Consider the following 15,935-nt stretch of genomic DNA (forward strand, 5'->3'; position numbering starts at 1 on the left):
GCAGTCACATGGCGATTAAAAAGAAATATAGAATTTTAAGATAATATTCATGATTAATAATGTAAAGTGCTACTCAGAAGTGATAAAAAATGAGTACTGGTGATAATGGATTTATGAAATCAGGAGATTATAAGTGACTTTTAAGAGCTAATTATCAAAACCTCTCTACTTTCCCAATGGAAAATAAATTATTTACATTTGTAAATTGTTTCAGGTCAGAGTAGAAGATAATAATAAAAATTTATGTGGCTATGGTTAATATTATATATATGTATTCCATTTATTCGCATTGTGGGGTGAGTCAACTGGTTCAAAGAATAGTTAGTTTTTAATTATTCCCATTCTCCTTACTCAGTATACCATGGGGGAACAGGGGAGTTGGCAAAATTCACATCTGGAATTGCTTCTCTGAGAAACTTAAATTTCAATTTCAATTTACATGGAAGAATAATATTAGCGATGCAAATGTCAAAATGACCTCTGACTTGAGTGAATCAGAATAAACAAAATAAAGAGCACATGGTAAATATTACTTCTGGAATAGTTAATTTTCAAAACATCTGCTTTGCAAACTTGAAAAAATTTAGTAAAGCTGTAAAAACCAGTGGTCCCCAACCTTTTTTGGCACCACTGGCCAGTGCTCCTATAAGAATCTAATGTCTGATGATCTGAGGTATAGCTGAGGCGGTGATGCTAGCACTGGTCCATGGCCCGGGGGTTGGGGACCCCTAGTCAAAACAGTTCATTATTGAGAAAAGACAGCTTAGGTTAAAAAATGTTATGAATGGTTTTAACTGATAATCTAAATTTGACAGATATACAGTCTGCAATTGGAAACAAATCTCTGCATAAGGGCAACAAAGTATTAACAGATTTGCTGGTGCACTGACTTTTACTATTTGCTTATAATGACAGCATAAAGGTGAAGGAGGGTATGTGGTCCTGTGTATATGTATATATGTAAATTGCATTTGAAATTTACATATATACATGTGTATATAGGTATATACAAATTAAGAACAAATTCACAGAGAATACAAAATTATTTGCTTGATCTGGTGGTCAAATTATTTGATAAACTATTGATTGAAACATTTATTCTCTATCAAAACTAGTTTTAATGATGGAACTTTAAACCAAAAAGTAATAAAAGAAAATGTAAAAAACTTTTGTAACAGAATTAACATATGTTTAAGTCTTAGTTGTCATGACACTTATGTAAATATAATTGATACATCATTTATTAAAGTTACCAGCCTATGAAAAGATAACATTTGAGAAACTACAATACCATAATCGTGATCTTGATATTCATAGAAAGAATATGGAGATGACATCAAATTTTTAATGGTGACAGAATTCCCAAATTTGATGTCTTCTCCATATACTTTTTATGAACTTCAAAATAAGGATTATGGTATTGTAGTTTCTGAAATGTTATTTTTCAAATGTATTATTATAGTATATGGTGAAAAAACTCTCTCAAAATAACACTGCATTTCAAAAAAGCAAAATATAGGATATTACACAGCAGTCTTTTCTAATAATGTTGAAACAAGAAAAAATAATTTTTCATGATGTTGAAAAATAATGAACCCAGGTTAAATACTTTGAATTATGCAGGCTTTTAGACAGTATTAACCAAAATAATGAAAGATTCTTATGAAGCTATTTTTCAAAAAATATAATCCTTTTAAAATAATAAAATGATTCTATTTTTGCCACCCTAAAAAGAGAAAATGAAAGAATTGAGATGTGCTAAAAATGATGTCAACATGAAGAACTCTAATGACCTGAAGGAAATATTTTGGATAAAGAAAAACTGATGTAGCTATACATTAGTAGAGAAAAAGTGGAAAAATCAATTATTAAAGGAATAGAATACAAATAGAAAAAATTGTAATGAAAAGAAACATTTTTTATAATATTGAGTATAATGTGTATATGCATAACCCTTTTTTATAGAATTTATCTTTAAAAATGGATATTTACCTGTTTTAAATCATCAGATAATTTATTATTATAAATTACTGAATATATCATAATTTCAAAATGTAGCTGTACCTGATACTTAATCAACACAACAATGAAAAAATTTTCATGAAAAGGTAATTCAAATATTTGATATTTGGATATGCTGGTGATGTCAAAAAGATTTTTTCACATTGTTAGTGCAGTATATAAAGAAGGTTCTATTATACAACTTCCCAAATTTATAGTAAAATACTTATTATTTAGCAGCTTAAAATAGAAAATTTATAAGTACTCATTTATCTGACATCTTTCCATAAGCATACTCAATCTAACAATTAGTACAGATATTGCAGCAACTAACTATTCAGGAGTTTAAATTCTCATAAGGTTTTTAGAGGGGTAAAGAGGCACGTTGTTACTTTCTCGTTTTACTTATTTATTTACTATTTGTTAGTAAATAATGATGAATTACACTTCCCCATTATTATAAATTCTGAAATTCTTACCTGATACTACTCCAATTCCATCATCACAGTCATAGTCAGAGACTTCACTATCACTTATTCTCTTCGACCCTATGAATTAAACAACAGTAATAATTAAAATTGCTGATTACTAAGGAGGGGGAAAATACCCTTGCCGACCTGAAAAACAAATAAATGGAACACTTGAAAATAAAAAATATAGAGATAAGGATATAGTCAATACCATTGTAATAACTATGCATAGTGGCAGGTGGGTACTAGACTAAACAGGGGATCACTTCATAAATTACATGTCTAATCACTATATTGTACACCCAAAACTAACATAAAATAATACTGAATGTCAACTGTAATTGAATAAAATACATAAAAATACAGAGGAAAGTAATTATGAGCTTACAAACACATTTTCACACATATTTCATAATTAGAGATATGATTCTTGAAATAAATTATTCTTGAAATGTATAAGATAAAGTTCTTAAATGGCTTGAAGCTTGAAATAATATGAAATACTAAATAAAATATGTAAATGATTTGATGCTGATAAAATTTATTGGACAAAAACCCAAGTCAAAATAGCTAAGTCATGTCAGTTTTAGATGCTCTTATACCAAGGCACTTAAGTCTAAGTAAACTTCAAAACACAGTACATTCTTTCAAATGCATTCATATGTCTTTTTCTAATATACATGACTAATAAATTAAGTGTACCGAATTATTTATTTTTTCACACTCATGAAGAGGAAGCATAATTTAAGATATCTCAAATATCCTTTTATTATTAGTTTATTTATTGTCTTGAGAAGAAAAATGAGAAATAAATCATCCAGAAATTGATGACTATATCTAAATTTTGAAGTGTTATGTTTTCTAAGAAACATTTTGACAAAACAGCAAAAATTATTTTAAGTCAAGAGCTCTGGGTGTATTTTCACTGCAAAACAAATCTACAGCAAAATTTTAAAATGTTTATCACGCTATGGCAAAAACAGCATTGAAACGAATTTAGAACTTTGATGGCTAAAGCAGATGGTGTCTTCACACTTAATTATGAAATATATCACATACAAACAAACAAGCTATAATTCGTGTTTTAATATATCTTTTCTCTACATGTGTCTTAGCAATAGGCACATTCTACACAATAGAATCCTTTATTAAAGCATTTTCCCTTCTTTAGTATCAGAAAATGATGACAAATGAAGTGTTGCTATTTCAAAAAATGACTTCCTTTGTCTACTTACACTACATGTTATACATTAAACAGACTAAACTCAGTTATCAGAAAATAAATGCTTTCCTATAGATTGATAAAACACTGAAAGCTCTCGTTGTGTAAGGTGCCTAAAGTAGCAATATTTAAACATTCTATGAATGCCCCTACAATATTAGAAATACTCTATACAATTTTCTTTGTTTGTTTGTTTTAATCCCTGCCCTCTTGAGAGAGGGAGAGTCTTTGTTGCCAGAAACTGCGTTATTTTTTTTTCTCTCAGTGGTAAGGCAGAAGAAAACTATTTGCTTTGATCATGTAGTCCCACTGAATGAGCTCACTATTTTCCTTCAAAATCCTTATCTCATAAAACTTTAGACCCAATGAAATCTGAGGCTCTTATAGCCCCAATTGATATAGAAAATACAATTATCTAACAACATCCCAACGGACTAGGCATATAAGGGTTTATAGAATTAGGACGTATATTCTAAACAGACTGGGGAGAGAGGAGGGATAATGGATGAAGCTATTGAGAGATTAAGAATTGTTACTCAGCTTGTAACGAGGTTTCACCTTGTAAATGCTTAAGAACAGGATAATGATTAGTTTAATATGCCAGGTACACTACAGAGCATAAATATTACATGCTTTTGGTATTGGTCAAGAATCGGATCTACCACTGGTGTAAGATAATGACATCTGCAAAAAATTAAGTTCATTTTATCAGTCTTTGTGAGTGGTCTTGTGTGTTTGTGCATGGGGAATGAGGGTAAGGAGTATATTTGGTTTGTAAATGTTTGTAAATGTTTCTTCCTTCCAAATTTTTGATTACTTTCCAAAATGGAAGTCTTGATCTATTTTGCTATTAATTCTATGGAGGTTATATATATTGCAATTAATTTCTATTTGGATCTTTTATCACATTATGATGAATTCAAGAACTTGAGTTTAATGTCCTTGAATGTATTGATCTTCTCTTCTAAAAGCAGTGTTCGGTGTCCTGTTTAAGAATATTTTCCTGAGCTTATGAGGAGAGATATTCTATTTTCTTTTGAAAGTTTAAATTTTGCTTTTAGCATTTACATCTTCATCCATCTTGAAAACGAGTTAATGTATGGTATGAGAAACAATGTAACTGCTTTTTTACATGGATAACATATTTCAGCATTCTTTAATATTTCCACCTTTCCCCAATGATCTGCATGTCACCTCTGTCATACCTAATTGTATCTTATTTGCTAGCATCTGTTTGGTGGTCTACCTTTTTTTTTTCTTGTACGGGCTGTTTATCCATAAACCAGTAAGTCACTGTCTTTGTCATTATAACATTATGCTTGAAAAGCGAATCTATCATATTTTGGATCTTTCTTCTTTGTTCTTCCATATCAATTTTAGATTAGGTTATCAAATTGCACAAAAAGATCCCATTGGGATTCTGAACTTCTTTGAATCAATATATCAATTTAGGGAATTTCGGCATATTATAGCACTTTTATTATTAGCCATGAACATGGCAATCTCTCATTTTGGCCCCTCAAACTTTCCACATTTGTTGGATTTATCCTTTGTATCCTATAATTTCAATTCTATAAGAAATACTGTTAAAACTGTTTTCTAACCTAATTGCTCATATACAGATATATAATTTTATTTAAAATAATGTTAACTTACCACCTTGTTAAAGTCTCTCTTTTTATACTTCTAATAAATTTATTGTGGTTTAATTTCGATTTTTCTATGCAGACAATCTTTCTTCCTAATCATAATGCCCTTTTTCTTTTTCTTGTCTTTCTGTGCTGATAACACAATGTTTGCTGAAAATAAGTAGAGAAAATTTACATTCCTTTTTAAATTCTGATTTTAAATAGAATTTTTCTAATATTTGTCCATTAAAAATAATATCTGCTGAAGTTACATTTCATAAATTCAGTGATATTTCATTAAGGATTTTGCAGCTGCATTTACAAGTGATTCTGGCCTGTTAAGTTCTCTTTCTTATACTAACCTTATGGTTTAAAATTAAAGTTACTTATTCCATTTTTAAGTATGTGTGGTATGACATATTGACTCAAGGTGCATTGTTACATTTTTATAAAAATTTTTCACTTCGTCTAAGTTTTTGAAGTCTTTACTAAAATATTCATAATTTTATATTATATGTTCATTTTCTGATGTATCGATTATGTCTCTATTTAAATACTGCACTAAGTCCTAAGTCTTTTAACTTTTTCTTCTTAGGTTTATAAGATATTTACCATACATCATTAATATAAGACAACACTGAATGAATGTATGACAACTGCACAGATAATGAATCTTTTCAAAAATGCTCACTAGAGTATGTGTCTTCTTAAAACTTTCAAATGTTTGTGTTCAAATGTTTTTAAAAAATTGACATAGTAACACTCGAGTTCAAGAAAACAGACTATATTATGCTAATTTTTTGAAATTTTTCAAAAATAAATTATTAATAGCATATTAATAATTTTTACAAATGTTTCATAGATATAATGAAAGAATATGAATTGTTAGGTACAGAGGTCTTTATTTGACTATGAGATTCAACTCGTTAATTGTGTAGCTTATTCTTTTGTATCTTCCCCAAAGTTTTGTTTGCTTGACTTAGCAGTGACTGAGAAAGAATTATATTGGAATCTCCTTCACTGTGGTAAATTTGTTGATTTTTCTCTTTAGTTACTTTATGTATATTGAAGTAATTTCATTTATGTAGGAAATTTAAAATTATTTCAAAAGATGTAGAAAAATCACTTGAAAAAGTTTAACTCTCATTTATGATAAAATGTCTCGGCAAACCAGTAATAAGAAAGCTTCCTCAAATTTATAAAGGGCATCTATAAAAAACTCATAGCTAATAATAAACTTAATTAGGAAATATAGAATGCTTTCCCCAAGACAAAGAATAAGCCAAGAATGTCTATTCCAACCCCTTCTATTCGACACCATACTTGCATTGCAGAAAATACAAGGAAAATAAATGAAAGATACACAAATTAGAAAGCAAGAAGTAACATGACCATGTAAATTAAAAATCCTAAGAAAGCTACAAAAAACTTCAGACTAACAAGTCAATTTAGCAAACTGCAGGCTACACAGTAAACATATAAAAAGGAATTATATTTCTTAGAGAACAGCAATGAACAATTGGAAAATTAATTTCAAAAACACTATCATTTACAAGAATATCCAAACATGTGAAATACTTAGGAATACATACAACAAAAAATGTGTAAAACATATACACCCCAAACCAAAAAACAATGCTGTATTAGTATCCTAGGGCTACTGTAACACAGTATCAAAAACAGGGTAGCTTAAAAGAAATTTATTGTCTCACATGCTGGAGGGTAGATGTTCAAAATCAAGATGTCAGCAGCACCATACTCTTTCTGATGACTCTAGAAAAGAATCTTTCCTCGTCTCTTCTATCTTCTGGTGTTTGCAGCAATTCTTAGCATTCTTTCACTCACAGATAGCATCACTCCAGACATATGGCCATCTTCTCTCTGAATATCTTCATATTGTCTTCCCTCTGTGCATATCTATCTGTGCTCAAATTTCCACTTTTTATAAGAACACCAGTCATATTGGATTAGGGCTCACCCTAGTGATCTCAAAAATGAAAACTTGATTACCTCTGTCAAGACTCTATTTCCAATAAGGGCACATCCCAAGGTACTGGGGGGGTTAGGACTTCAATGTATATTTTTAAAATTGATGTATACAATTCAACTCATAATAACTGCTAACAAACTAAAGAAAATTTAAATAAATGGAGAGACTTTTCTGCAAAGTCGAAAGCCAAATATTATTGAAATAACATGGTCAGGATGAGAGAAAATAAAAGGCATTCTAGAATTTTATATATAGCTCAACTTTCCATCATAAATGAACAAAATGACAATAATTATAATGATTACTAATTTGGGGGCAAGGATAAATTTCTGGTAGTAATATGTCAAATGGTAGGGGTGATGGTGTGAGTCAGATTTTAAATTTTTTATATGGTTTAGGGAAAAAGATAAGAGTTGTTAAATAATGTTATTTTCTTAAGTGAGCATGTTATAATTTCAGTAGTAACTATTAAAGAATAGAGATAAAAACTAAAAGAGTGCATGGTATACTAAAAATAGTATAATGACAATATATTTTTAAAAAAGGATTATCTATGAGCATTTGTTTGTGTATGCATAGAATATCATTTAGTTCATTCAGAGTTTGTTGATTTACCTGGATATTGCCAAATGCTTTTTCAGAATCTCTTGAGATAATGATTTTTTTCCATTTTAATTTAATATGGTGAATAACATTATATTAATTTTCAAATTTTAAACTGCATTTCTGGGATACACAGCAATTGGTCACATTTTATTACTCTTTTTATGTACTGTAGAATACAATTTGCTAAATTGGCTAAAATTTTTATAAGGTCTGTATTTTTCTTTCTTTTACTATCTTTGTCAGGTGTTGGTATCAGGATAATGCTTGTGTCATAAAATGACTTGGGAAATATTCCCAACTTTATAATTTTCTGGAAGAGTGTGTAGTCATTATGTAGTTATTATACTTTCCTTAAATGTTTGTAGACCTCACTGGTGAAGTCATCTGGGTCTTCAATTTTCTTTGTGGGGAAGTTTTAATTACACATTCAATTTCTTAAATAAATATTGGGCTATTCAAGTATATCCTTTAGTGACCCTCTCGTTTCTGTCTTTCAAGGAAATTTTATATTTCATCTTAAATGTATCAGCATAAAGTTATACATAATTTATCTTTACTTTCCTTTTAATATCTGTAGAATTTGTAGAGATATCAGCTATCCATTTCCTGATATTGGTAATTCCTGTCCTCTCTTTTTTTGTTGATCATTATTCCTAAAAATTCATCAATTTTATTGATCTCAGATTCAATCTTTGGTTTCATTTAATTTCCATGATTGCTTTTGTTTTTATTTCATTGATTTCTGCTCTTTCATTCATTATTCCCTTTCCTCTGTTTAGTTTAGGTGTAATTTGCTGTCTTTTTTGTATTTTGTAAGTTGAAAATAGGTTATTTATTTGAGACTTTCTTTCTGGTAATATGTGCGGTCAGTGCTATTAATTTCCTCTTAAGTTCTGCTTTAGTGCATCCCATGAATTTTGATATGCTGTGTTTTCATTTCATTCAGTTCAAAATAAATTTTAATTTCCGTTTTGACTTCTTTGACCCATGGTTATTTAAAGTGCGTTATTTAGTTTCTAAATACTTGAAGATTTTCAAGAGATTTTCTGTTATTGATTTCTAATTTAATTCTATTGCAGTAAGATAATATACTTTGTATGGCTTGAATACTTTTAAATTTCTTGAGAATTATTTGGCCAGGATGTGGTCTATCCTAGTAAATGTTCTGAATGTACTTGAAAAGAATGTATATGTTGCTGTTATAATGCTTTATAAATCTTAATTAGGTCAAGTTTTTTGACAGTGTTGTTCAAGTATTCTACCACATTACTAATTTTCTGTCTACTTATTCTATGAATATTTAAGAGAAGAGTATTAAAATCTTACTGTAATTGAGGTTCTTTCTATTTCTTCTGTAGTTTTATCACTGTATTTTTTAAATTGAGATATAATTTAGAACAAATTTTAGGGTCCAATTCAATAATTTTTCATAAATTTTAAGAGTTGTGTAAACATCACCACAATCCAATTTTAGAACATATCTATCATCTCCAAAAGATTCTTCACATCTATTTGCAGTCACTCCTATTCCTATCCCCAACCGGACCATTACTAATCTAATCTTTCACTACAGATTTGTCTTTTCTGTACACGATATATAAATAGAATCACACACGTGGCCATTGTATCTTGCACTTTTTCAGCATAATATTTTTGAGGTTCGACCACACTATAACACATATCAATACTTTGTCTCTATTATAGTAACCTACTGTGTTTATTTATCCATTTACCAGCTGATAGATATTTGGACTATATCTATTTTTTGACCTTTATGAATAACGCTGCTGTAGATGTAAGTCCTTTGTCAAATATATGATTTGAAAATATTTTCTCCCAGTCTATGGCTCATCTTTTCATCTTTTCAACGGTATCTTGAAACACAAACATTTTAAATTTTGATAATGTCTAATTTATCACCTTGTTCTTTTATTGATTGTGCTTTTGGTGTTGTATTAAAGAAACCTCTTTCTAATTCAAGGTAATGAAAATTTTTTGGTATATTGTCTTCTAAGATTTTAGTCTTTGCTTACAGTTAAGCCTATGATCCATTTTAAATTACTTTTGGGGGCAGGGTCTAAATTAATCTTACTGCATGTGGATATTCAATTGTTCCAACACTATTAAATAAAAAAGATGATTGATTCTTTACCCATTGGTTTGCCTTATATCACAGTTAAAATCAAGTGACCATAAATAGAAGGGTTTACTTTTGAATTCTGAATCAGGTTCTATTTGTTTATAGGTCTATCATTATGCCAGTACCACAATATTGTAATTACTGTAGCATTATACTAAGTTTTGAAATCAGACATTTTTAAGTCTTTGAATTTGTTACTTTTTTTGCTGTTCTGGATCCTATGCATTTTCATATAAATTTTAAGATCAGCTAATTAATTTCAGCGAAAAATTCTGCTTAGATTTTGATAGGTAATACACTGAATCCATAGACCAATTTGGGAGAGAATTCCTATCTTAATAACACTGTCTCCCAATTAATGAATATGAAATATCTCTCAATTTTTTAGATTGTCCTTTAATTTCCTTCAGCAATGTTTTGTGATTTCTATAGTATACAAGTTTGTACTTTTTTTGAAATTTAATCAAAAGTATTTTAAAATTTTTATTCTATTGTGAATGAAAACATTTTCTTAATTTCCTTTTCAAAAAGTTAGTGGCTAGTATATATCCCTAGGAACTTAATGTTTTCCAAGCTCACTAAAAAAATCACTATTGTTAAGTAGGTACTACTACTACCTCTAATTCTTTTGGGTGTTTTTTTTTTCCAGACATGGGTAGATTGCTCCATTCAAAAAATGACTAATATTTGGCTAAGCACTTGACAAGGACCCTCTGTAGATCTTTGCAGTGCTCCCTCTGTATAATTCTCCCCTTTCACTAGCCTGTTCTGTGAATTCTAGTCACTTTGGTCTCCCTGAACTGTCAGCTCCATCTCCTTAACTCAGGGAGTCCACAAAGGCGACATCTGGATTCTCTTCTCCTATGCTGTTTGCAGGAAACTCTCTTAAAGTGGTAGGTGAAGGCAATTTAAGAGTTCAACTCATTTGTTTCCCTTCTCTTAGTAACTACTATCCTTAGTTGCCTGATACTCAGTGTTATTCAAACAACTGTTTCATTTACTTGTCCATTTTTGCTGTTTGAGTTAGGAGGTTAAGTCTAGTCCCTCTCATTCCGCCTTGGTTGTAAGTAGATATGAAACTTTAGTAAGCCATTCCTGAGGCTTTTTGTAATTACTTTCTAATCTTACTCAAGAATATGAATTTTAAAAACACAGAAGCTCATTAGGCTAAATATATTTAAAAATATTTTCCAATTAAAATTATTAAAACCAAGGAAAGTTCCAGTGTTTAGTTAAAAAAATTAACATCAATTTAAAATATCCTGACATATACTCTGTGCATTTGTGAATTTAAAAAATCATAATATATTAGAGTAATTAAACTAAATCTATTAAGTTTTCCTTCAAAGATATGACAAAATGGCTAAAATGATGAAAACTACAGCAAACATTGTAGTTTTAATTATGTTTTAATTCAATATATTTAGAATTTTTAACCATACTCCTCCATAAGTCAAAAACATTGCAAATTGTATCCGCATAAATTCAAATTTTCTGAAATAGTTCACACAGTAACACAGTATATCCTAAACCATACTCCACTGATAAAATAGTAGCATACTAAAGATGATATTAGACACACTAAAATTATGTCACTATATTTTAACAAATGGTTTTTAATACCAAAAAAATAAAAACATAAACATGAAAATACTGGAAAAGTTCTATAGGCAGAAAAGGGTAGCTACTGACATTTTGTTTAGGAATTTAACATATGCACAATAGTCAGACAAAGGACATAACAACAAAACCAATTAAAATGTGCATATGAATACATGCATTAAACATTACGCATGCTAAATTTACCTGAATTATATGAACATAAGGCTTTATTTGGAAAAAAAAAATGTTTAAATAATGTCAAAAATACATATAAAAATCTTTACATGTAAGAGAAATACTGAAATCTAATTTCTGCTTTATAGTATAAACCATGGTTTAACATTATTATTTTAAAGTAAAAAAGGCCCTACTAATTCAGAATAAAATAAGATACATCATATCCAAATTAGTAAAAAATTCAAATTATAAACTGTTAGTAGAAATTTCAATTAAATGAAATAATGATAGTCTAATAGGGAAGCACAAATTAGTAAGAGAAGGTACATAAAATAAAAAATTAATAATGGACCTGGCCAACATACTAATGGTTATCAATTACATAATATATGGTTATATAACATACCATATAATGTAAGAGATAATTGTTACACAGAAATTTAGCATGCAAGAAGCAACTAATGAATTTAAATCAAAGGAATTTTAGGAAAAAAATATTAACTTTGGCATATCTATTTTTGGAAAAAAGTATATTTTAAAATTAATTTCTTCTTGGAAGAGAAAACTTTAAAAATTTACAGGAAACAAGTTAATTTTCTTGTTTAATAAAAATACATATGTAGAAATCATCTCAAGTAAGCAGAATATAAATTAGATTTGTCTATGTATAAATATTTATAGTTTTAAACATACCAAAATATTAATAAATTGTTATCATATTAAAAGATGAGTAAATTATCATCTGACTATACATTGGAAATTTAAAGAAATGCATAAATCATTTTGCAGCAAAAATACCAAAGTAGTTAAAAAGATGCCATCAGTAGTTAAAAATGTAAATATCTATCCGGACACATCTAAGTTGTTTGACAAAAGAAAATAAATCACAGGCAAATAAAATAATAGGTTTATGAGTTATATAGAAGTTTAGTTCTTAATGTTCGATTAAATATTTTAAAGTTCTGAACTTAACAGAGAGGTAGTATGTTTGTCATTATTTTACATAATTGATTTGCTCCATCAGTTAACTACACAGTGGAGAAATTAAATAGAGTATTTCTAGGGAAAAAAAAAAACTTTATTCTGGCCACCATATAAAAATTTCTCAAGGACATAAGTATAAAATTTCAAAAGTTAGAAAACATAATAGTTTAATAATTTTATAAGTATTATAATATTTTATCCAAGACATTTTCATAAAGATAAACTGAATCAACTAGATTAAACTAGGATTTAAAAAAAATCAACATTTGATCAACACTTACTATCTCTAACCATCAGTTTGCAAACTTACCTTAATGGTTTCATTTAAAATAAGTTAAATATAGCCATTATATATTCTATAAATACTCTTTTCTGAGTGTCTTTCCACTGGTTTCATACAGAGCTTGACTAAATAATCATTTGTTTTCTAACCCTTTAACATTTTAGCTTTTTACATTTAAATTTTGTTACATTTACATTTAAATTTTTGTTAAATTAATTTTTGTATACCTTAATATAAGGCAGTGGGGTGCTAGTAAGAGTTTAACAACTATCTCTATGAGGGAAACAAGCTTTAATTTCTAAAATTTGCTCATTTCCATAAGGTAAATACTCCCATATAAACATTTTAAGCTACCAGTGTCACTAAATGTGAAAGAAAGAGATGTACACACTTGGCTCTAGTTCCAGCATACTGGTGGATAAAATTATTGACCATACTCATATTAAAATTAAAATCTACTATAATTGGAAATAATGATGCTAGTCAAAGTTGTAAAGATAAACTGAAAGTAAAAATACTAATAATACTTCAAAATATCAAGAAATCTCATTATATCACAAAGTAAAAGAAAACTGAAAGTAGCAATAATGAAGAATTGCATTATCTAAAATATAAAGACAATGAAAATAACCAAAGAAGAGATAAAGTCACAACAATCCTTCTAAACTAGAAAAAAAAGATGAAAATAATATGAAAGATAAAAGTTTGTACAATCAATAGAGTACACACGTAAATAACTGATACTACAAAACTGATCAGAAGGTATGCAGCAAAAAATTATGGGAAACAAAGTACATATTTTGTTCCAAGCTGTGATGTCAAAAATTGCTGAAAGGAATTTTGAGGGAAGGTAGAGAATTATTTACATATCGTGACATTTACCAATTAGAGACCATTATGGTCATTGCCTAATAAGAATTTGTAATCTAAATGCAAGAAGACAAGACAAATAGAGGAAAAAGCCATCCTCCACCCCACCCACCACCACACCTAGTTCTTCCATTGCAGTTTTTTGCTTTCTTTAATATTGACTATGTAAACATAGTCAAACTTTTTCTAATTCCAAAATATTGAGGTTTCATTTATAAGCAAGGTAGGCATTTATTTATATGGCATAATGAAGAGAAACCCATCCTCTCAAAGCATATTTTTTCTCAGGATGTACATCAAGGAGAAGTAATAAATCATGTTAAGATGTTACTGTGCTGTTTCTTTCAGACTTCTACCCTCAGATCCTATTTAAAAATGATAAATCTCCTAATCCTCATCATACAATTTAAATGTTATGTCTTTACCCTCCCAAACTTACTATTTACTTTTCTCATTTCCATTTATTGTAATCCTATTTATTCTTTCCAGCGCCTGTATTATTCTCTCATACTTCTAAATTACCACAGCACTCCACATAAGCTTACAATTTCAATGTTTACAACTCTCCTTCCTATATGTGATTTTAAAAAACTGTACAGAGCCAAAGACTAAGTATGGCACAGATACTGGAAAATATATATTAACCTAATATTTTCCCTTCCACATTTTAAAGAGGTAGAAAGTTAAAAGACTTTTGTGTTTCTTCAAATCATGGAAATTTGCTTTTTAGGGCTGAAAGCAAAGTGAGATGCAGACACTATTTTCCATACTCTAGTATTGTTAATGAGTGAGATGCTAGAGGAGAGAAAAGAAAGAAGGGTGCAGAAGGGTTAGAAAGAGAAGATGACCTATGCTAACAGTCAAGATTCCTCAGAATCAGTAAGGAGACAATGGTTAGACGGCCTTGTCTAACAATAGGAACCCAGCTTCTAGGATCTCTCTATAGTTCGGTAAAAACTGTTATACGTAGAGTTGGCTTCAAGTAACCATTGCTCACTGGGACACGTCAGTAAAGCTCTATAAGGATTAAAAATTAGTGAGTTTTCTCTGAATGTTCTCCTTTTTGAGAGTTTCCAAGAACCTCTGTTGAGAGGTATGAGTAGGTAACAAGAAAGAATGATGACTGATATTTCAGAAACAAAGGTATCTAAGAGTCACATTAAATATGACTTTTTTGTTGGGGGAGAGTATTACTTCACATACAAGTTTTGAATAAGCATTTTACTTGCTACTTAGCTACAATGTATCTTTGGATCAATCACAATATCGAAGCCATAAACATAACAGGTAACTAAATATTTGTTGATGTAATAAAAATAAAGTGGATTTCAAAAGAAAACAAGGGGAAAAAAGACAAATCAAAATTATATAATACTATGTAAAATATTTTTAAAAATTTATAAGAAATTACATAAAATGTAAATGTAAATGAACTACTCTAATAAAATATAAATCTTGTCCGAATGGATCCAAGAACAGCAACTTTACAAAGTTTGTTTTCGAAAGACAAACCTTAAATATAAGGACACATAGAAGTGGAAAGTAGAAGGATTGAGAAAACTATACCATACAAAAAATATTAACCAATAAAAGTAGCTGCAGCAGTAGTGACAAAAAAGTAGGTCTTAAGGAAAAAAGGTTCCTAGATATAAAGAGAGATATTATGTAATGATAAAATTATCAGTTTATTAGGAAAAATGTAGCAATTCTAGACTTGCATGCATCTAATAACATAACTTCAAAATATATAAAGCAGGGACAAAATTTTAAAAAGTTAAATCAACACTCAGACATGGAGATTTTAACATATTTCTCTCAGTAACTGACAAAAAAATTGGACCAAAAAATCAGTAAAAACAGATTTGAACAACAAAATTAATAAGCCTGACAAATATGACATATTTAGAGCATGTACTGGAAAAAATAAATAAACACTTTTTCAAGAACATTTACTAAAATTCA

At 29.0% G+C, this 15,935-nt stretch overlaps 1 protein-coding gene across 16 annotated transcripts in view; it reads right to left on the reverse strand.

Annotated features, from left to right (window-relative positions):
* RIMS2 (regulating synaptic membrane exocytosis 2) overlaps positions 1-15,935 on the reverse strand; it is a 549,058-nt gene that overhangs the window by 213,604 nt on the left and 319,519 nt on the right. For all 16 annotated transcript variants that reach the window (XM_015593047.2, XM_015593053.2, XM_025050124.1 and 13 more), the window contains one exon: positions 2,481-2,549. In XM_015593047.2, coding sequence (XP_015448533.1) covers positions 2,481-2,549 — 69 coding nt within the window. The remainder of the gene's footprint in view (positions 1-2,480; positions 2,550-15,935) is intronic.

Source organism: Pteropus alecto, unplaced genomic scaffold (genome assembly GCF_000325575.1).
Source record: "Pteropus alecto unplaced genomic scaffold, ASM32557v1 scaffold164, whole genome shotgun sequence".
In the NCBI taxonomy this organism is placed as follows: Eukaryota; Metazoa; Chordata; class Mammalia; order Chiroptera; family Pteropodidae; genus Pteropus; species Pteropus alecto.